The sequence below is a fragment of the Larus michahellis genome, chromosome 1 (assembly GCF_964199755.1).
Source record: "Larus michahellis chromosome 1, bLarMic1.1, whole genome shotgun sequence".
NCBI classification, from domain to species: domain Eukaryota; kingdom Metazoa; phylum Chordata; class Aves; order Charadriiformes; family Laridae; genus Larus; species Larus michahellis.
Genome location: NC_133896.1, coordinates 172,320,388 through 172,342,504, shown reverse-complemented (window position 1 = coordinate 172,342,504; position 22,117 = coordinate 172,320,388). Strand labels below are relative to the sequence as shown.

Here is a 22,117-nt window from a genome sequence, read left to right as displayed (position 1 = left end):
GAATAGACTTAACTGAAAAATAAAATTACTGAAAGGAAAATAGGTTTTGTTCTACCTCAAACAAGGACACACACTCTTCTCAAATTTAGTGGAAAGGATGTTATGGAGGACTCTATCAAAGGCTTTACAGAAGTCCAGGTAGATGACAACAGGAGCTCTACCCTTGTTCACTGATGCAGTCACTCCATCATAGAAGGTCACTACATTGGTCAGGCATGATTTGCCCTTGATGTTGACTGTCTCTAATCACCTGCCTGTCTTCCATATGTTTCAATTTCCAGAAGGATGTGCTTCATGGCCTTAGCAGGCACAGAGATGAGACTGACTGGCCAGTAATTTCCAGGAATCTCATTTTTACCCTTTTTAAAAATAGGTTCAATGTTTCCCTTTTTCCAATCACCAGGGACTTTGTCTGACTGCCATGGCTTTTGAAGTATGATGGAGAGTGGCTTGGCAACTAAATCAGCTAATTGCCTCAGGATACACTCCCAGTGTATCTCATCAGATCCCATGGAGTTGTGTATGTTCATATTCCTCGGGTGGTCTTGAACCGGACCTTCTCCTGTGATGGGAGGTACTTTTTCCCCCAATACCTGCCTTGAAGTTCAGAGACTTGAGACAGGAATCTTGAACCAACTTATATTAGTGTCAGTGTGTCCTTCTCATTCGAGTGCTTTAACATAGGCGTCAGTGACATTTTAGGTGTTTTAGAGCATGGTATCTGGTCTCAAGCTTTCTCTCCAGAAGGATATGAGGTTCTCATAAGTCCTGTGTCATATCCACCATTACTATAAAGCTTTCTCAGCTACCCTAAAGTATCTTAAATGGTGCTAGGCACATACATTAGGTTCCTCATTTACTTGCTCTGTTTCATGCTTCTGACATCAACATTGACAAGATTTCTTCCCTGTATATAGTAATTCAGTTCCCAAAACAGGAAGAAGTAACTGGGTGATGAACATGTCCTTTCTCTCCACTAACAAGAATATTCGTAACTGTATTGTCTCCAATTCAAAACATATGCTCTAGATATCATATTAATATAATTCAACACCGGGACTTAACTAAGAACAGAATCTATTGGTCAAAGATTTGCTCACCATTACCACATTACTTGCACTGAATACAAGGAATTTTTGAATGTGCAATGAATATAGGACTAGAGTATTAACATGGCCAAGCAAACAGAGTGTTAACTTTGATTAGGCCTCATTTATGTTGATTTTTCCATTAATGTAAAATGCCATAAATATGTGTAAGTCAATTCTACTATTAGAGAGTCTCACACTGTTTGATTTGAATGCCAATTTACAGGACTATACATCAAAGTAAAATCATATTATCATATTTTATATGTGGGTGGGTCTGTGGTATACTAAAGGCATGTTAACATTCTTATATAAAGATCAGGAGGAAGAAAGCGATTAGGGAAGAAGTTAAATCCTGTTTCACGTGTTTGGCAATTTACAAAGTCTTTTTTTTTCTTTTTAACTTAAATACAATACCATTTATTTACCTTTCTCCATTCTATTATAAACCTTATTATTGCTTTTGAATTGAAATTCTGTATCTGAGTTGATTTTCTATTGCACGGTATCAAAATACAGACACATAGAAGTAAGACTGCTTTTGAATTAGCCTTGTTTGTCTACGCATGTGCTCTGAAAGTTCAGAAACAACTCAAACTTTGAGTACAAAACAAAGATTCCCATTTCGTAAAGCAACTTTCAGGTTTTGCACTAATGCATTATTATCATAATGTCAGTTGAACTGACAAGGCAAAAGTCTTCCTTCATATTTTTGAAGACTTATCTACATGTTGGAATTGATTTTCCATGTGACTATTTCAAAATACTGGGAAACTGCTAAAAATATAACTCTTGGTTTAAAAAGCTGTACCAGGATCTACTCAGTCATTTACAAATAGCTTGTTACACAAATTATATGATAGAATTCAAGCTTGAAACTTTACTTTGATAGATGGAGAAATAAGAGAAAAGTTAATGAACTGAAACTGTTCTACCATTCTGTAGGGCAATTCAATGAAAATTTTAATAACATACTGAACCTGATAAGCAAGATAGTGTGATGATGAACGTAATAGTCATGTACAATATCTGGTTTGAAGTATTATACTAACATGAAAAATAATTAAAACTTGCTTACAGAACTATGTTCATATGCATAATTTGCAAGGAATCAGAGTCAATTAGGAATGAAAACTTGAGCTGTTTTTGTTTGTCACACACAGGCTGCCTAATGTAGTGAAAAATCCAGCATGAAATTCTTCATTCTGCTTCACCCTGCTCAGACTTCTCTTCAAATGAAAATTCTATTTCAGTGTAGACTTTTGGGGAGTTGATTTTTTTTTCCAAATCATTTGCTATGAATTATGTATGGTGGTTATGTTGTACAGCCTTGTTCATGGGGAACATAAGGCAGATGACAACATTTACTTTATTTAAAACCATTGCTGATATTTCTGAAGCTAAGTAACTTAGGCCAATTCATTCTCATTTTAACTCTGTTTCTTGTAATCTTTTAAATCTGGCTAAAGGTAACAGGCCATATAGTTAATTACTATAAATCTAAAGATATTTCTAGTGATTTTAACTCATAAACGGATTTTACAATTTGTTTCTGAACCATGCAAGGGAACTTTTTTATTAGTTTTGACTCATCCTAACAATTTGTGCTGCAGTCTGCCAAGATCTCCACTAGTCCTTCTCATAACTTCAACATTATTTTCAGAAGGAATGTTCAAACTTTTCTTCACCATAGGCTTTTGTGTAATAGTATGCAATTTTGTCCAATAAATACCACATGGATACATGAAAGGAGGAAAAGTATACTTTCATTAGCAGCCATCAGCATGATTTATGAATGTGGCATGACATTTCTGCATATATGAGCTCTTCCTGAGACAACAAACTACTTCCATGTATTTTCGTATTTTCATTTTCATTTTTAATATCTCTGAGATATTCAGAGCTAAAACTTCCACATGCCTCCCCTGTGCACACTGCCCTTCCCCACCCCCGCCCAAAGATATAGTCCAGAGCAAAGAAGTCTGTGCTCAGTAGGATTATTTCCTCATGGAGTCAGATTACTTGAAGTGAGGGACAGTCCCTTTGGGGTTTGAAAGCTCAGATGTATGCTGGTGTTTTCCATGTGGTGCTGGCTGCTGGGACAGGAGGGAAGAGGGAGAGGCCAGACAGCAAAGTAATATATGATCCAAGTGAAATACTCAAAGTGTGAAATTAATTCGAGGAAATGCAGCTGTTTATGGCTGCAGTTACATATTTAGACTAGGTATCCTAGATTCCTGTTAGAGTCAATGAAAAGAAATGAAACCTTTAAAACATGCTTTATTTCTTCCTAAATATGGAAGAGGCTTATTTAGAGATTAAGATTTCCAAACATAGGTGTCTAAATGTGAACTAAGTATCTAAGTTAGAGACATAATCAGTGGAAAACTTAGTCTTGGCCGAAGCATAAATGACTGGTACCATTTGAGATGTATTAGGATATCTCAGACATCCAGGACACTCATGGACCTCAAAGGCATGACACACGACCAGTGAAAGAACTAAAACCTCTAGAGTGGCAGCTGGAAGCCAAGTGGGATATCCCAGGAAACCCAAAATAATACTACATTTAAAAGTTGAATTCCATGTTAAGCGTCATTTAAAGTGAGTTGTAACACTTTCTATTCTCTATTGACTGTACCAACTGCATCTTTGGTGACAGTAATAAGAGTTTAGACACACAGTTCACGTCCATATGACAGTATTTAGCCACCTAAATTTTGTTTCTTAGTCTACAGTGGAACTTTTCTTGGCATCTCAAAATGTGACATGAACCTTAAAAGCTCTCATTTCTCCCCATTGACTATGCAGAAAGCCAGGGGTGACTCGCTCAGCAGGAGGCCTCTACGCTGCAGATGTGAGAAAATTGGCAAAATGAGTATACAGAAATTCCACTTCAGAATCTAATGATGAAAAACTCTTAATAGCTGCATCTATTAATCTGATGTATATAATGCATGATCTATATTTTCAGAAAGTTTAGATCTTTTGTCAGAATCAGTGCATCATAGAGAGAGAAGGGGGGGGGAAGCTTTAGTATCTGGTTTCTTGGCCTCTGCCCTAATACTGTCAATTTGACTTGTCAATTAATGTCAATTGTGGTTATATCGATCTGTGTGCTTTATGGATTCTACCTAGAATTAGACTCATTCTACAAACTCAGATACTACAGCAAAGTCCGTGTCTTCTAACTTTCAGTCACTACTGAATTAAATATTAAGGCTACTTTTCTAAAAAGGACTCTGACTTAGTTATTTTCATCTTTCTCCTTTATTTACTTATTATTTTTTTGTTGGACTGATGTTAGTAAAATTAGCAAAATTTTACCCTGTTTATTGGGGGCAATATTACACAAATGATTATTTACTTATTTCATAATTAAGCATACTGTGATATTATGAAAGTAAGCTAGCTGATATTCTTTGTCTTATTCTGATCCTATTTGTACTGTACTAAATTGAGGATGTTCTCTTGAAAAAAACAAAAAGACACTCCTGAGGAAAAAAAAAATAGAAAAAAAGAAAAAATCACAAAAAGTCTCATTTTTATTGTTGCTGTTGTGATTTTACTGGAATATTGTCCTACTTTCTGATATGAAGTAACGTAACATTAAATATTAATACAGTGTAAAAACTTTACAAGCAAATATATATCCATCTCTGTCCTAATGTTACAACAAATATCACCAAAGATAATCAATTATATGTATAATCTGTAGTATTTTGGTTTTCTTTTAATAAATTGTGAATTGAGAGGGGGGAAAATATTTGAACAATAGTCTTTGGCTGCCTACTTATATGTGTGCATTCTTATTTTTAATTGAAAGTTCCATCCTGAGGATGTTATTCATAAGTGTGAGATTCATCACACTTAACTTTAGCAATATAAAAGTTAAATAGCTTAGCTGTGATTTAGCTCACCCAACCTTAGAAGCTGCAATTCGGTTACAGACTGAGATGTCTAAATTCATGTGCTCACAATGCAGCTGTTACATTTCAGCCAGGGAACACTTAAGATTCCTTAACATAATCATCCATAACACTTAATGTATGCTAAAGTATCTTGCCTGGACTCCAGCTGCCAGTCCAGAAAAGAAAATGTGTTAAGCCTGTGCAGGTATCTCAGGTACCCTAGGATGCTTTGAAGACTGTCTAGGTGTGCGCAACTCAAATGATATTTAAACTCTTTTTAAAATCCAGTCCAAAATGTCTACCCTGAGTTCAAAGAGGACAGGATTATATCCTAACGTCACTGGTCATAACTACAGCAATTTAAATTAACCCTGCTAATCCATTCTAGTAGTTTTAATATAAAATATTAGCTCATATGACAAACAAAAATAATTCCTATTTTTTATTGTTTTAATTAAACAAAAATTCTCATTGATATATTCTTTTTTGCCTGTCCAGTCAGACAATGTCAGTCAAAGCCAAGGCAGGTAGTTACAGATATCCAACAGGATTTCAGAGGAGCTGCATAATCAAACCCTAGTGAGCAGAAAGGGTGGAGGGAACACAACAACAAAAACCTCACAACTTTTAAGCCCATTAATGAACCTTTAGGCCAAATTCTGAGCCCACAGGAGATACACTATGCATATTCACACTTATAAAAGAGCAAGAAGCAGACTTAAATCCTAGGCTCAAAGTCCAAGTACAAATTGGCTCATGTTCACATTGTCAAGGGTGATTCCCCTCTGCGCAATTTTGTCTCGGACAGAGCCAGCGGAGAACTCAAAGAAAAGCTAGGTTATGATATAACAGTTATTCAGTAGGGATGGTCCATTAGGGATTATTTATTCTGGATTATAGCTCCAGTGCTTGAGTTCACTTAGGTTCTGGTTTCATTAATTTAGCAGGACAGAGTATCCCGTTCCAGCCAAAGAGGTATGTGCCACTCAGTTCAATGCAAAAGGATCTGTGTCACACAATTATGACTTCTAAACTTTCTCTTTCTTCCACTACTATTCGCCAGTTTGGTCCTTCATGAGAGATTAAGACTGACTTCCCATCAATCCAGACAGAGCAGGGATTTGCAACTGACTTTTTTCTCTCTACAGGAATAATTGTTTTTTAATTTAGTAAACCCCGATATTTGGAAAAAAGGGTTAATTCAGTGAAAAATACAGACGCTTATGTGTGGATGGGATTAAGTCTAAAAAATATATATGTTCTGATGAAGCATGTATGTTGATGATTTTCATTTGCTTTCTGTATCATGCTAGGTATGATTAAGGCTCCATTAATATCGGTACTAGCAATCCTTCTATAGCAATTATCTTAAATTTAGCACTCTCTACTAAATGCCTTTGTCATAAGCTTGTTGCTTCATAATCAGAAATTTACTGTTTTCAAATAACCAACTGCACTGATAAAATACATGTAAATGAACCACATTTCAACATTATCTCACCAGTACTCTGTTATAGTAGCCAGAACTGATCCTTTAAAATATGAAACCTGTTTTTAAATCTTATTAGCAAAATTTTCTCTTCACTTTTATTTCATTCCTAATTTCATCCATATAACATAATGGACATGCTCAAATACAATAAAAATGCAGCTAAGAATCCTTACATTTATTATTCAGGTTGGAGCTTATGAATACTATGAATTTGTTCAAAGCACAAATGGGCCTAATTTAATATACATGTCTGCAACTGAGCTAAGTTTGGGCAGACAGTAATTTATGAATCTGTAGTAAGAACCACTTCCTTCTCAGCTTAATTTCAATATTGCCTTATTATAAGGCCCAAATCAACAGTCTAATCATTATCCTAAATATACCTTCTCATTTATTTAGTTCCAGAGGACTATTGTCTTATACTAAAATTTTAGTTAGTTAAGATCATTTTTCATTAATAGCAGCATGGTTGTAGAAAGACCTTTCAAAAACGTAAGTGCTTCCTGTTCCCATGGGCACCTTTAGCCAATGCCAGTAACATCTTTCACTCTGCCGTTCAGATCTGCAGTTCTCTTTCCTGAGTAATTTCAGCAAATCTGCAGGGGCTAGCACCTGTATTTAGTGCATTCCTCTTGTTCATTCTTACACTGTCATATTTTGTCTGTGCATCATGTTCTTACATTCAAAACTATGTATATCTAAATTAAAGCACAAAAACGACCAAAAAAAAAGAGAAAGAGAAAACAGGTTTGTTTTTTTTTTCTCCCTACAGGATATATACATGTTTCTATTTCAGTGGTTTAGAGGTATCCATCAACCTAGATTTGGATGAATGTTTCCAAGAAAGGATCACCTTTTCATTCACACACCTATTTTTTGACTACCATGATCTTCACCACACACCAAAGAATTAGTACTATGCTTGTATTTTTAATATATCCTGTTTATCAATATTTTCTTACCAAGTTAACTAAAATAGAGAAAATTCCTCAATAAAGACACCTGATAAAATAACCCTTATAACCACAGTAACTAATTTTGCAACATGTTCTTTCAGAACTGTAAGAGTGGAAAAAATCTTATACTGTTTTTATGCTTTCATTCTCTCCATTTGTACCCAACCTAAGTTCTGACACTTCTTTCTAAAAGACCATGTTGCCTGCAGAGTGCCCAGTACACAATAATGCCAACTTTGTTGTGCCATATTTATCCTGGGCAATGTTATACATCCACTTACAATATGAGTAATAGTCCCTGGGGTCTAGCCATATATTCTACATCTTGCACTCAAATCTTTCCTACCATCTGTCTTCCCTTTAAGATATCTCATGTGAATAGGTTGCTACTGTGTGTCCATAATTAAATTATATTTTTCCCTTTTCAGTCCTCCTGTGAAAAAACACTTACAGTTTGGCACTTTCTTTTCATAAACCAGATTTATTCTGAAACACTTTCCACTGTATTTTTGCATCCATTGCTAGCACATATCTCTCAATGTGATCATCTTAATGACTTCAATAATGACTACAACCCTGGAGTATTGTATTCCTCATTTATATTTCAAGCTTGACCCAAGAACTAGTCATTTACTATTATGGTAGCAGCAATAACTGTCAGGATTTTTTTTGTTGTTGTTACATTTTTGTTTCCTGAGCCTTCTATTACTTTATGATGTTTCTATTATAGTTATTATGTACTATAGCAATTTCTAAAGGCTTCTGCTGAAATAGGACTCCTATCCAAAAGCAAACATTAGGATGCAATCCCCAAGTCAAAGAGCTAGCAATTCGAAAAGGCAAAAATAAAAACCAAGTTAGGAAAACAGATGGAAAAAATATGTGGGATACATCTGACCTAATTTATAGCCTCTAAAAATTAAAGTTTGTCCTTTAAAAATTAATTGTCATGTCTCAGCCAAACATCTCTGATATCATTCCTTTTGTATAATTTCAAGGGTTTGATTTGGTTCTCATGTGCATTTAATTATCGGCAGTGCGGGTGTATATAACTGAGATACATTTAGGATTCAACTCCTCTGCCCATTCATAGACATGCAGTGGCATTTGCAGTATCTTAAAGTACCTTGCCTGGGCACCCACTGACCTTATGTCCTCCAAGCCTTCAGTCTTTTCTGTCAGCACCATATAGACAGCTCAGATACCAAGGTAATTCAAATTACTTATGTGGACCAGGTGAATCAAGTCACCAGCCTCTCAGCGTAGATGCAGCGTTCAATTCAGTTGTTTTCAGGTGTCTACTCCTATTTCAGATGTCTGAATGTATCTTATCTAGGCTCCAGCTGTCACTCCAGAAATATATTAGTGTCCCCTAGTCCTTATTTCATAAGTACCAGCCTCATACCCACATCTCAGATACTCCAGGACACCTCTTAGGGCACTACTGGCTTGTACTAGGGCAGCTCATTCAAGCCCATCAACGTAGGTGAGACAAATGCCACCTGCTCTCTAGGTTACATAGTGATCCAGAAAATGAGTCATGTTCCCTAATATTTTTCCAGTAGACTATACTGCTTCTTAATTTCTTCATAGCTGTTCTGCATTACGTTTTCCACCAGTCTCCAAAGTTTTCATCGTGGCTTCCCAGCCCATCTTTACTATTTGAATCCTCATTTAAAGAAAAAAAGAACCATTATCTTCCCATTCTTTTTTTTTCCGTCAAGTCACATTTTAATGCACTTTGTTTGCTAAACTTGCCACTTGCAAGAGAGCTGCAGTCAATTCAGGAATGGTAAAGTAACACAAACCAAGCATGACAACCCATGCTTAGACATGCTTTGAGACCAAAGCTTAAGGGGTCTGTCTGAGCAGTCATGATAATAATAAAAGTCATTAATAGGTAAGACAATTTGTTCCACTGTCTTAGTTGGAAAGTATCTGAGGGGGTTCAACCTTGCTACCTAATGGACAGGGAGAAAGATGGAGAAGGAGATCTGATGGCATCAATATTTCTATGGGGCAAAAGCTGGAGCACTTTGTGCTAAAACAATACCACGAAGACAATGACACTTAAGACAGTCATTCACTTAGAGTCAACTCAGCAGCTTCTTCTACAATGGGCTATTTCTGTCCATTCTTTCCTCTGCTATGAATTTTCAGTCTTAACCTTCATGCGCTTGATGCTGCTAGACTGCTATTTCCTTCAGGAGAATTTCTGCTGACTTTGTTCCTCTCTCATATAACTGAAGAATGTATTTAAGAAGTATGCACAGAAATGGATTCAGAAACTTTAGCTGGTAAATGAAACCATTCAGCATGACAATATATATAAATTGACCTGGTAATTAATCTTGGAGAAGTAATACTGATGGATCTCTTTTATATTTCTACACCTATAAGATAATACAAAAGTTTCTGAAACTCTCAGACAATTACATTGAATATCATCTTCTGATACAAGTTAACCCACTAAGGTACTATTGCTAAACATAATCATAATGAATGTAATGTAATGTAATGTAATGTAACACAATACTTGCAACATTTTTTAGTCCTCATTTTTTCCATTGCTAATGTTCTTCCATCTGGGAGAAGCTGAGGACAATAAAAGATTCTTGTGATTTTGATTGGCCATGTCCATATTCCTAATACAGTTTAAACAGATTATACATTATAGATTTTAAACAGATTATACAAGTATCTGGATGATTTTAGGACAATTGTAGTTTACCAACACAAACCATTAATTCTTCAATTTCTGACTCATTCCCAAATACCAAAAAAAGGTACGTATGCAGCAGCCAACTCAGAAGTCCTGCCCATTTCCTGGAAATTTCTGTACGATAAATCACAAAGGATTCCCACAAATTTGAACTGCACAAACACATGGAATAAGATTCGGATACAGAAATTGTCCTACTTCACGTGTATACCTATGGGAACTTTCCTAAATACAAAAGGATCTACTTGCTGAAGTCCATAATCATCTAAGAAAGCTCACTTTGGATCACACGTGAATAAAAATGTAGCCAAACCTGCTCTGACTGATCCAAATAGTATAAACAACTTCACTAAACTCTCGAACAAAATCCTGCTTTGTTTTGCAACTGAATAAGCCACTGACAAAAACACAAAGATAAAGAAGTTGCCCCTTTACTAAGAGCTACTTATTTTTGAGGGCCTTTCATACTTGGGAGACCTACAAAACTTCTCGTGGGTAATGGAAGCAAGAGGTTATTCGGTTGGGAAGGAGGAGCATTTTGCAGCTTCTTGCTGCCGTAACTTTCACCCTAATGAGCTTTTGCCACCTGCTTAAGAAAGTGTGAATTGTTCACCTTTTGTAGTTAATGGCTGTTCTACCCGAGTAAACACTAGTACACAAAGCCTTTTCTTCTCTATCAGATAAAATCTGACCCCGTTCTTGCTAAAAACAAGCAAGCAAAAAGTTTATATCACCTTAGTAAGCAAGCTGATCTGAAACAGTGTCTTTTCAATGCAACTGCACTAAAACTATAAAATAACCTGGCACAAACAATAAATACAGTAAAGCAACATAATAATGCATTCCTGTGCAGTTCCAACATTACACTTCTGCTCAAAATGATACATAACCCCTATGGGTATTAATTTAAATTTTTATCGGGTTGTTCCTAGAGTTCCATTCAGTCTTCTGCAACGGCATGCAAGAGGCTACAATGCATACAAGCATATATTTCTATGGCAACAGTTTACATTTTAGGCTATTCTTAGTTGAAGTGTTTGAAGAAAAAAAAACAAAACCTTTTTATTTTTAAACTAACTAAACAAGATATCTGTTCCTTTTCTGTCTGTCCTTCCTGAAACAACAGAAATCTCTTTACTGTGATGACTAAGAAGCAATAAGAAGTAAGTTAATGTTATATATGTTATGCCTGAAGTTACGAGATTTTTCTTAAGTTAGCAGAAAATATGCACATGTTTTGACACAACATGGATGGTATATAGGCTTCCAATGTTAGAATTATTATTATGACAGTTAGGCTTTATCAAAGTAAATAAAACATTTAATTTTTTGTTATTGTTGTTAATGCCGTACAGCTAAACATATTTAATATATTTGCTCTTCACCCTCCTTCAATACATCCTCGGCCATCCCTTTTCTTTCTTTCTCTTATTTTTCTCTTTAGTGGAGTGGTTTTTGTTTGTGTTTGGTTTTTTTTTGATAAAAAATACATTGGAAGTGATAAACACGCAAATAAGATAAACATCGTAATTCAAAGCACGGCAATTGTTACATCATTTCAGAGAATTAGGTGATCTATGTGTCTTAAGGGCGAGTGTCTGCAAGATGGAAGAAAGAATCATGTGAATGTTAAAATCAGAAAATAACATAGAAAGAGAAAGGGTCATTTTGTTTTTTCCCCCCAGCCCAGAGTGCTGACTGCATACCTTCAACACTTCAATTGAACCGACATTTCTATTGAAGTGTGACAATTAAATAGCAGTTTAAGGAAAGTAAATGAGCAAAGTTAAGTTTATGCTACTTCTCAATGATGACAGATCAAAATGACATATCTTTAGCATTATACTCTCTGGAATGTATGCATATCTGATGTCGGGCAGTGATTTAACATCTTAAATTTACTATATCTTTTATCTTAACTTCCACAACAGTGCTTGTAATGTAACTATGACTTTTTTTTTTTTTTTTTTATGTTGGGATGTATCCTTAATGCTCTCAGTTCTTCAATTTTAACACCACAATATCGTGGAGAAGGCAGCAACACTTAGGTAGTCATCTAGGGGTGCACTGGCTTATCCTTAAATGTTTTTGTTTGGGTTTTTGTTTTTTTGTTTTGTTTTGTTTTGTTTTTGTTTTGGGTTTTTTATTATGCTTAAAATAAAGTTGATGGCCTCCTGAGGACAAAAATACTGTCTCACATGTAAATGCATTTTCTTTTTCTTCTCATTCTAGTAGGTTGCACAATGGCAAACTAGTGCCTCTACTGCCATCACTTTGTTTTACACAGAACGTCCTGGCAGAACAATCAGCCTAACAAAGAAGCAAGGGGGAATAAAGAAGGGCCCTCGAAATACGAACGGTTTGCATAGTTAAGCAAGACATCCCGTTTTCAGAGCTACACAACCAAACTTCAAGGTATTTTCTAGGAGACCACAGACCTTTCCACAGTGATAAAGGATTCTGGAGGAATGATCCATTGCCCACGTTTAATACTTCATGAACATCCGGAATCAGGCTTCTGCCTCGTTTTCAAGAGTATTATCTATCTATTGCAATGCGTATGTGTGTAAGTCTGTTTTCTCCTATCATATCCCAAACGCGGGCATTCTCTCTAAAGCAAACCGAATCAGTATTTGAAGTTTAGCAAGTCCCTTACGGTGTTTTACTCTTTAAAAGGATTCTCTGCCTCGAGAAAGCCAGAAGCAACGTGACTGAAATTCTCCATATCTCCACTGGGACTCGAGCTGCGAGTTACAAGTGATCTGCAGGGGCTTTCGCCTTTACAGGTTTTACTGAGTTTAGGGGCACTTTCCCTTACAGGATCGGGATCAAATGCAAGCTGCCTGGAGTCCAGCTGGAGCATTGAGCCGTGGGTTTGGTGGTTGCTTTTTTTCAGCATTTAATATCAAAGCGTGCAGCTACCCAGAGCAGGGATGGGAAAGTCCCTTCGCTAATTAGTTTTCCCACTTGCAGCAGCTGCTGGAGCCCAGCAGCCCCGCCTCGCCGGCAGTCCGGCAAGCTGCCTACGGGCCTGAAGTGCTGACCGGTGAAATCCGGCTCCGGCTTAATGAGACCGAGCTAGGCAGAGTCAATTAAATCAAATTCCCCACTAACATCCCTAATATATCTGCAGTGTGTGCAGCAGAGGCGGCGGCGGCAGCAGCGAGAGATTCACAGCACTAATAAAGGGATTCACTGCCGCATTATAAAAAAAAAAAAAAAAACAAAAAAAAAAAAACATGAGGCGAGGGAGAGGGGAGGAGGCAGGAAACTTCTGTGTGTTATTTACATTGGGGAAGGAGTGAGGGAAGGGTGTTTGTGCCTCTGCGTGTGAATGAATGAGAGAGAGGAAGGGACGGAGGAAGGGAGGGAAGGAGGGAGAGGGGGAGAGAGAGAGAGAAACACACACAGAGTCCACTGAAAGGAGGCTCTGTCCCCTAAACCCAAATAACCCACTTGCAAGAACTGATGCTGGAAAAATGGTAAGGACCCGGAGTTGAAAACATTTTCACTTTAATACTGAAAAAATATGCCATTATAAAATCCTCGAATAGAATTAGTAAGTTTCACTTGCTTCCTCAGGTCTGGTTTCCTCAAGTTATAGTAAGATTTACAACAGCACAGAATTTTCTACCATTAAACTTTGCAGCCTAAGCACTAGAGTGACATTAATTGGTCATGCTTAACTGCCTTGGATTTTTTTTTTTTGTATGTTTACACTGTTACCATAATAGAAATCAAGGGTACTGATTTTTACATTCAGATGGAAAGGCAATACTGAATATGTATATTGAAAAAGAACAGAGAGAAAAGAAAACCATCACCCACCCCCCAAAAAGAAAGAAAAAAAAAAAACAAAAACAAAACACAACCCACCATCAACAAAGCAAATATCTCCCAGCAAAATAATTCCCGCCTCAAAAAAAAAAAAAAAAAATCCAATGAGAATATTCATGCAACTATGTCTTAAATAAAACCTTTACAATTTTTTCCACGGTAAAAGTACGATCTCTACTGCCTATTGATCACACAAAAATGGCGAAATGGCACTTTTTATTATCATACTGTATTTCTTATATAGAAGGTTTGATACGAAGGGACTTATCAGGTAAGAGGGATGATGGTGTGAACTAGACGCTGCTTCCAGTCGGGGGCTGGAGCGTCCCTGGGGTGCGTTGTATCCATGCGAGCCATGCAGCACTTTTTTTTTTTTTTTTTTTGTCCATTTGTCTGTTTGTTTCGGAGTCATTTATTTACATTACATTCATGCCTTCGTGCAACTTTCCACTCCTGCTTTGCCGTCAGGAGGAGGCCGACACCAGCCTTTCCTCCGCCCCTCTCCTCTTCCCGGCCTCTCGGACAAGGGTCGGTCCGCAAGGGAGGAGGGCAAAAAAGCAAAACAAACCCCAACACAATAGAACAAAAGCCCAACAAAACCAGGAGCCGTGTTTCGCCCCACCGGAGCCGAAGGAAGCGGGTCCTCGCTTGTCTGTTGCAGCCCCGGCAGCGCACGGGAGGATGCGCCCCGGCACCGGGCTCCCCCCCGCCGCCCACCGGGCCTTGATGCTCGCTGTGGAGTCGTGAGTCGTGCGTGCGTGCGTTTTGTTTCTCACGAAAGGTAGCCGAGGTGCAGAGCCATCCCCGGCCGTCATTTGCCGCCCCACCGGCCGGAGGGCGGAGGGCCGGTCCCGGGTGGCAGCCGTCCCCCGTCCCTCCCGCCCGCCGCCTCAGTCCGACAGGGAGTGAGAGCCGCAGTCGTAAACCCTGTGGGCCCCGTCGGCGCTGTAGGGCCCGTTGTGCCAGTAGGACGAGTCGCAGACCGTCTGCAAGGAGTTGATTTCAGATGCAGAGGAGTTGGCGTCCCTCCTCTTGGACCGCTTTCTGTTCCTCAGGATGAACACCAGCATGCCAACCACCGTGAAGGCAGAGGTCACAAAAACCAGCAGGAGCCCTGGCACCAGCACCGAAATAGAGACCCGGCTGGTCTCCAAGTAGGAGTTGGAGTGAGTACCTGTCTCTGTCAACCCGGTGCTGGTTTTGTTAGGAGAAGTTAATGTGGGTGAAATTTTTAACTGAGGGCAAATCACGTCGTTGGAGAGAGACTCAAAATCCTCTTTGAAGAAATCTTCAGGGGACTCACACCTCAGGTCGCTCATAATCACCTTGGGGCGCAGCATCTCCGCCCACTGTTTGAAAGGCACGATAGGGCAAGTACAGTCCCACGGGTTGCCGTGCAGGTCGATCTGGGTGATGGAGGTGAGCTGGTCCAGCACCCCCACCACTGGGAGGTACATGAAATAATTGTTGTGTATGCTCAGCTTGGAAAGCGAGACTCCAGCAAACACGTCCACTGGGAGAGACCTCAGTAGGTTGTTGTTGAGGATGAGGACTCTCAGTTTGGGCATCACATTGAAGGTGCCGGGCATGATCAGCTGGATCCCATTAAACTCCACATTCAGATACTCCAGGTTTTGCAGCCCAGCAAATTTCTCCCGGGACAGGGTGTCTAAGTAGTTACTATCCATGTAGAGCCATCGGAGATCAAAAAGGTTCTTGAAGGTGTTGTTCTCAACGGTGGCGATGTTGTTGTTGCCCAGGTCAAGTAAATTAAGTTTCCGGTAATCCAGAAAGTGGGATTTCCTGATGGTGTGTATTTTGTTGTCTCTAAGAAACAGCTCCTGCACATTGGATGGCTTGGGCTTCAAATCCACCAAGCTGCTCACATTCCTGTCATTGCAATTAACCTTTAAACCTGAGCCAGGGATCTGATCACAGCTGCAGATCTGCGGGCAGGACACGGTAGCCGGTAGCTTGCTCTTGGCACTAACTGTCGACACGGCAGCAGTGGGTCTGGTCTTGATTTGCCAGTTGACGGGAATCTTTGTACCTCCGTTTGGACCAGATCCTGGTGTGGCAGGGTCTTCTTTGCCATGTATTTTAAAAGGGGTTGGAATGGGACCAGGATCACAGGTTTCTTCTTCGGCAGGGGGAGCAGCTAGGCTAGAATCCACTCTGTTCTTTTTGCACAGCTCTTGCTCTGTGGTCTCATTTAAATCTTTGCCCTGCAACCTAGTGGGAGCCTCACAAATCACTCTGCCGATCAAAGCATTTTTGGGTATGTTTTCCAGCCATTCCTTCAATGACAGCAGATCGCAAGTGCAGTCCCAGGGGTTATCCTCTAGCAGGATTTCAGCAATGCCTGGGATCTGCTCCAAGACCTCCTCGTAAGGCAAGGTTTTAAGACGGTTTCCCCGGAGGTCGAGGTGGGTGATCGGCACATACTGAAACACGTTGGGGGGCAAGGTGCTGATGAGATTGTCATTTAAAATCAGCACCTCTAGCTTGTTTAAGTCCCTAAATGCTCCCGGGTCAATATCCCGCAATAGATTAAAATCTGCCTGGAGGTATTCCAGATCGTCCAGCCCCAGGAAAGTCTGCTTCCTGAACGATTTGATCTTGTTGTTGTTTATGTGCAAGCGTTTCACCAGCTGCAGCCCAAGGAAAGCCCCAGGAACAATCTCATGCAAACCGTTGTTTTCCATGTGCAAACTGACTGCATTGTAAAAGTTAGCAAACTCATTAGGGAAAAGTCGAGTCAGGGAATTGCCATGCAGGAATAAATGGTAAAACTGGGAAGTTGGGGCGGTGAAATGTTGCAGGCTGGTAAATCCCTTTTTCTCACAGTCTACGTGCAAATCCCCTTCTATCTCGTTGCAGGCACAGATCTTCTCTTTGCAAACGTCCCCTGTAACGTTTCCAGCAGCAAAACAAAGAGACGTCTCCAGCAACAGAATCCAAAGCAGCATTTTTAAACCGAGCAATTCATTCCCAATCTCATCACAAAGTAACAGCAACCATCCTCCTCACACGGAAAGCAATTCCAGTTCATTCAATACATGAAATGTCCGAACCACCACCAAAGGGGGAGAAAAAAAAATGTGGGGAGGGGGAGCAGGGAGGGTCTGCGGAGGGGGGGGACTCTTTTCTTTTCTCCTCTCTCCCTCTCTCCCCCCCCCACATACAACTGCAACAGCCCAGATTCCAGTCAATAATTATATCCACAAACTCTCCAGGCACGTACTGCAAGGCACGCAGAAAAAAAAAAAAAAAAAAAAAAAAGTAGAAGGAAAAAAAAAATACCAAAAAACAATCCCCCTCCTCGATCCCCCTCCCTGTCGCCTCCCGGGCGGCTAAGTGGAGGTCTGCCGGCCGGGCTGGCTCACCGGCACGGGAACGGTGCTGCTAGCCACTGGCCGCCGCTGCATGTTAGAGAGGCGCGGGCGGAGAGCGCGGCGCTGCCCGCGGAGGCTGCCGCCGTGCGCGGCTCCGCGCCGGACTGACCTTGCCGCGGAGCCGCCCGCGGAGCCGCGCTCCTCGCCCGCCGCCCGCCGGGCGCTGTCCAGCGCCCCCGGTGCTGAAAGCGCCTTGGCCCCAGCCTTAAGCGCTGGCCGCCCAGCCGCCGGCGCTGCGCGGCTCCTGCCCCCGCCGCGCTGCGCGGCTGCCCATGCCGGCCGGCGGCCGGAGCCTGGCCGCTGGGCCGGGGCCGCCCGCACCGCACCGCACCGCGCCGCGCCTCGCCGCGCTTCGCCTCGCCTCGCCCTGCTGGCCGCGCTGCCTCCCCTCCTCGCTCGCTCGCTCTTCTTTCCTTTTTCTTCCGCTGCTGCCGAGTCGCACGCTCGCACACACTCACATGCACGCAGAGGGAGAGTTGCTAAGAGGCTCTGCTCGTTTCAACCTGGTGCACTCTGAAAGATCTGACACCCTCTGCTGAGCTGCAGTGGCAAAAATCCATCTGCTGAGGGAATGCTGGAGAAAAAAAAAATCAATCCACGTACAGGGCAAGCGTTAAAAACGTTGGCATTAAAAACTGTCGATCTATTTAGATGCTTTCTCCTAAATGGACTATTTAATTTATTTCTTTTCTTTTAAGATGGAAAGTTTAGCATTTCCCTCCTCCCAACCAGTTCCCTATTGCCCCCGTTCACACACACTCACACCTGCACAAGCAGGCGAGGAAGGTGCGTTTGCCTTATTGTATTTCCCAACGGCTTGAACAGAATCAGTGTCAGGGTGTCAAGCGAATAGCAATTTGAGGTAATTATTCTGCACGCCATTTTTATCGTTGCTTTAAATGCATTTCTTCCTCCCCTGCAGTCTATAGTGTTTCATGCTGGGTTTGTTCTCTTGCTGGCGTTCTCTATGCAATGTTGAATCGTGGATTATTGCATTATATATATAGATATATTTTATAATTTAAATGATCACGGAAAAGAAGGGGGTAGGGAGGAGGGGATTGCTGCACTGTTAGCAATTCACGCCACCTGTTCCCACAGAATATAGTGTCTCCCTTAAGGAGGGGAGGAGAGGGCTGAAACCAACAGTTGTGCATCTTGACATTCTTATCTATGTATAAAAATCAGAGATACACGTAGGTACATGCATAGATATTTCTCTAGGGATGCTCTTAATATCCTCTCCCTTGAAATACAACGCCTGCTTCCCTCAACACCCTCCCCCTCCCTCGACTCCCCCTTTCCCCCCCGCCGCCCTTTCCAGCTCCCACCCTTCTGACAAAAGAGATTACACAGCGGAAAAATCGGTGCCTGGCCTTAAAGAAAGGAGCCAAGCATACAAAAGTTTCTGCATCATTTGGATGGGTTTCAGATGCCTACGAGCGAAGAACTAGTTGCACCTCTGGTGGTGCAAGTGGAAACCCGCGTTTCGCCCTGCCTTGTCAAATCGCGCGGAGGAGGAGAAGAAGGAGAAGAAAGAGGAGGAGGAGGAGGAGGAGGTGGTGGCTGAGGAGGCGGGGACGGGAGAGGGAGGCCGGCCGCCGGGTGCCTTCTGCATCCCGGGGCTGTACCTCTCCCGTCCGGCGCCGCTGGTGAACTTTGCGGCATACTGGTAGGGGGGGAAGTAATCGCGGGGGTGGGCTGGAGGAGGGTTATTTATAGGGAAAACCAGGGAGCCATATGGAGCCCGCACCCCCTGGTCTCGGCGGCATGCTAATTTGGTCAAAGCTTTTCCCTGGCTGCCGCTTGCAAGTAAATTAGACATCCTGCCGACGATGATCTTATCAGATTAATGTAATTACACCATTGACAAATTACAACAGTTGCTGTGGTCATTTCGGGTCCCCAGGACGAAGATTTGGCCTTCGGGTTCGTTACGGTGGGTAGGAACTACGGAGGGAGGGGGGAGCGGGGGCAGGAAACGGGACAGGAGGAGGAAACGAAACAGAAAAAAAAGAGAGAAATCCTGGCCCTGAAAAAGCCTGCCCAATAAATTACAAACGGGCCAGAAGAGATAAAATGCCACTGAGACAGAAAGCACCACAAGAAATATATTAGTGGTTTCATTAGGAAAAAAAAAAGAGGGAAAGGAAACTTGGCGCCACGTTGAGGCGCATTAGTTCATTTCTCCTGACGGTTTCTTTGACTTTGTCTCTCGGTGATGTCGGTGGAGGGGGGGGGGGGGCGGGCGAGGGGCGAGGGGCGGTGCTAGGCTGGCCGGAAATCTTCCGTGGATCACAAATTGCAGCCTCGAAGTGCAAGGGGAGCCGGAGGCAAGGGAGCCCCCAGGAAACTCCGGGGAGGGAGGGCGGAGAATCAGCGGAAGGGGCAAGGGTCGGGGAGGGGGAGGGGGTCGGGGTAGGCGACCCACTCAGCAGCAGTGACAAGATCTCCGTGAATAAAGGCTTGGGGGAGGAAAGGCTGAAAATCTGGTGAACGCTCACTGGGATGTGGGGCAGGAGGGCTAAAGAGCTGCCTTGTTCTCCTGCCACCTTAGAAAAAAAGGTCCTGAGCATTTTTACCTTCGTGTTATTAAAATTGCTCAGGCACCGTAAAAACAATCAAAATGCAACCAGAAGAGCTGAACATTAACAAGATATTAAATAAATAAATACGAACCAGATAAGAGGAAGGAGACAATGACCTGTTGTCAAAGCATGAAGGACAAATTGCCTTGTTCTTCCGAGGGATCTGCTGAGAGGTGGGAACTAGTGGAAGTCATCTAGGGCCCTAGAATCTCAAAGTGGAAAAAACAAAATGTAAAAAACTTGCCAGAAGAAGTAAGAGTGTTTATGGGCGCTATGTAACTTCCAAAAGAGTATTTAGACAAGGAACCCATTGTGTTTTCAGCTGTATACTTTGGAACTATATTGAAAGATTTATGTCTCATATATATGATATATGTATTGAGAGACCATCTGCCATGCAAAGGTTAGCAACTAGAAGACAAGTCACAGAGGAAGAAATGAGGCATCATCCATTTTAGATTTGGTGTCTGAAATTTTGATGTTCTTAAACCAAGTTACACAGGAAAGGTGTGTCAGGGTCAAGAAATTAAACTGTAATTACTCAGAGCCATAATCCTAAATTTCTAGATTTCCTCATCTTTTTGAATTTAGTTTGGAAACATGTATCTTAGGAAAAGAGGCCTGCTTCTGAGTGTTTTAAGGAAATACCTAGTCCTGGATCAGGTAGATCAGGCTCTCTCTGGCTGAAATTTTTTACTTTGTTATTTAGAAAGTGTAGTAAAGTGAGAGATCATGCAGCACTGAAGTGCCAATGAGTCTGGGTTTTTAAAATTCAGCATATGCATCCCAGTTTACAATGCATACACAGGTTGAACAGCCAGAGCTCACATTATCCCCTCCAGATTATCCAATAGATCTGATGGGAAAGAGCACCCAAGTCTATTTCTCTTGATTCCTTTCCTTGTCTGATGCCTTTTACCTCTTGTTTGCCTCTGCAACTTGTAGAAGCCTAAGACAATGAGCTTCCTACTTGTACCTTTCTTCTGTGTGTAAAGTCCCATATTTAACCAACACAAGCAAATTGGCTTGGGCATCATAGTTGCCCTTTGAACAGAAATGGGTTTGCTTCTAATATGGAAAATGCCTTGAAATAAGAAAAGGTACTGGGATACTTTTACATTTTCCCAATTAGTAATCTCCCATCTCCCTGTTGCTATGACTATGCAAGTAACACTGATTAAGGGTGTATTTGTGCTATATCAGAACATGTTAAAAAACTAATTACCTCATCTAACGTTGTAGATCTTGCAAAGCAGAACTCAGAGAATTTTCAAAGTTTCTACAGAACAAAAATGTATTAATGTAGATACCCTTCCTGCAATATTTGTGCTATGTTCTATGGCTATGCTGGGAGTTAAAGTTAACATAGGTGCCTCTATATGTTGATGCAACCGTCGTATCATCTATGCTTCCCAATGCATACAATGACTTTAAACCAGCTCAGATTATCTGGTTATAACTAACGGTAGGAGGGGTTAAATTAATATAAGGATCTCCTCCCAGAATTTTCTATCTCAATATGTTTCACAGGCCAGTCTTCACAGAACTACTGGATTTCTACCTAAATTGCATTTAGGCCTAACAAGGTTTCTGAAACTAGATATTTTTCTTCTTCATTTTCCTGAGGGCAGTGATGTGTGAGCGTGTTCCAAATCTCCCTGTGATATGTTCACCAGATGGAGCTTTGCAAAATGATGCAGTGGCGGATAATGATGATTAAAAAAAAAAGAGAGAGAGAGAAAAGAAAGTTAGAGAAGTGGTTTGCCTACTTCTATCTAGTGGGTAGGAGACTGGCTCAGGATGAGAAAATAAAAATTCTCTGTCTTCTGCAGCGTAAGAGCCAGCCCACATGTTCCTCTTTCTTGGCTCATACCCTCAACCACCAGGCTACCAGCCCTCTTGCTGCAGCTGTTCTACTTGACAAGAAAAATAATTCTGAGAACCCCTGAACCAGAGAAAGGCAGTGGGGGAGTGTGAGTTTACAAACTATTACTTACAGCACCCACCAGGGTGTGCAGAGCCCTGGGAAAACTTGCTGGCATTGTGCTTTCTTATGAGCCAGAGCTTGACCTACTAGATTTCACACATCAGATGTTTAGACTATGGAGCCAGTAGCAAAACCCATAGA

The 22,117-nt window shown here is 41.1% G+C and overlaps 1 protein-coding gene across 1 annotated transcript; it reads right to left on the bottom strand.

The window, feature by feature from the left end:
• Positions 1 to 1,246: 1,246 nt before the first annotated feature.
• Positions 1,247 to 18,645, bottom strand: SLITRK1 (SLIT and NTRK like family member 1). Its single transcript, XM_074563243.1, has one exon. It carries the CDS (start codon positions 16,973 to 16,975, stop codon positions 14,897 to 14,899), a length of 2,079 nt encoding a protein of 692 aa, XP_074419344.1. The 5' UTR covers positions 16,976 to 18,645; the 3' UTR covers positions 1,247 to 14,896.
• Between the last annotated feature and the right edge of the window lie 3,472 nt (positions 18,646 to 22,117).

What these genes read in the sequence shown, in the direction of transcription:
- SLITRK1 (XM_074563243.1), bottom strand. Translation starts at nt 16,975, where the DNA reads ATGCTGCTTTGGATTCTGTTGCTGGAGACGTCTCTTTGTTTTGCTGCT.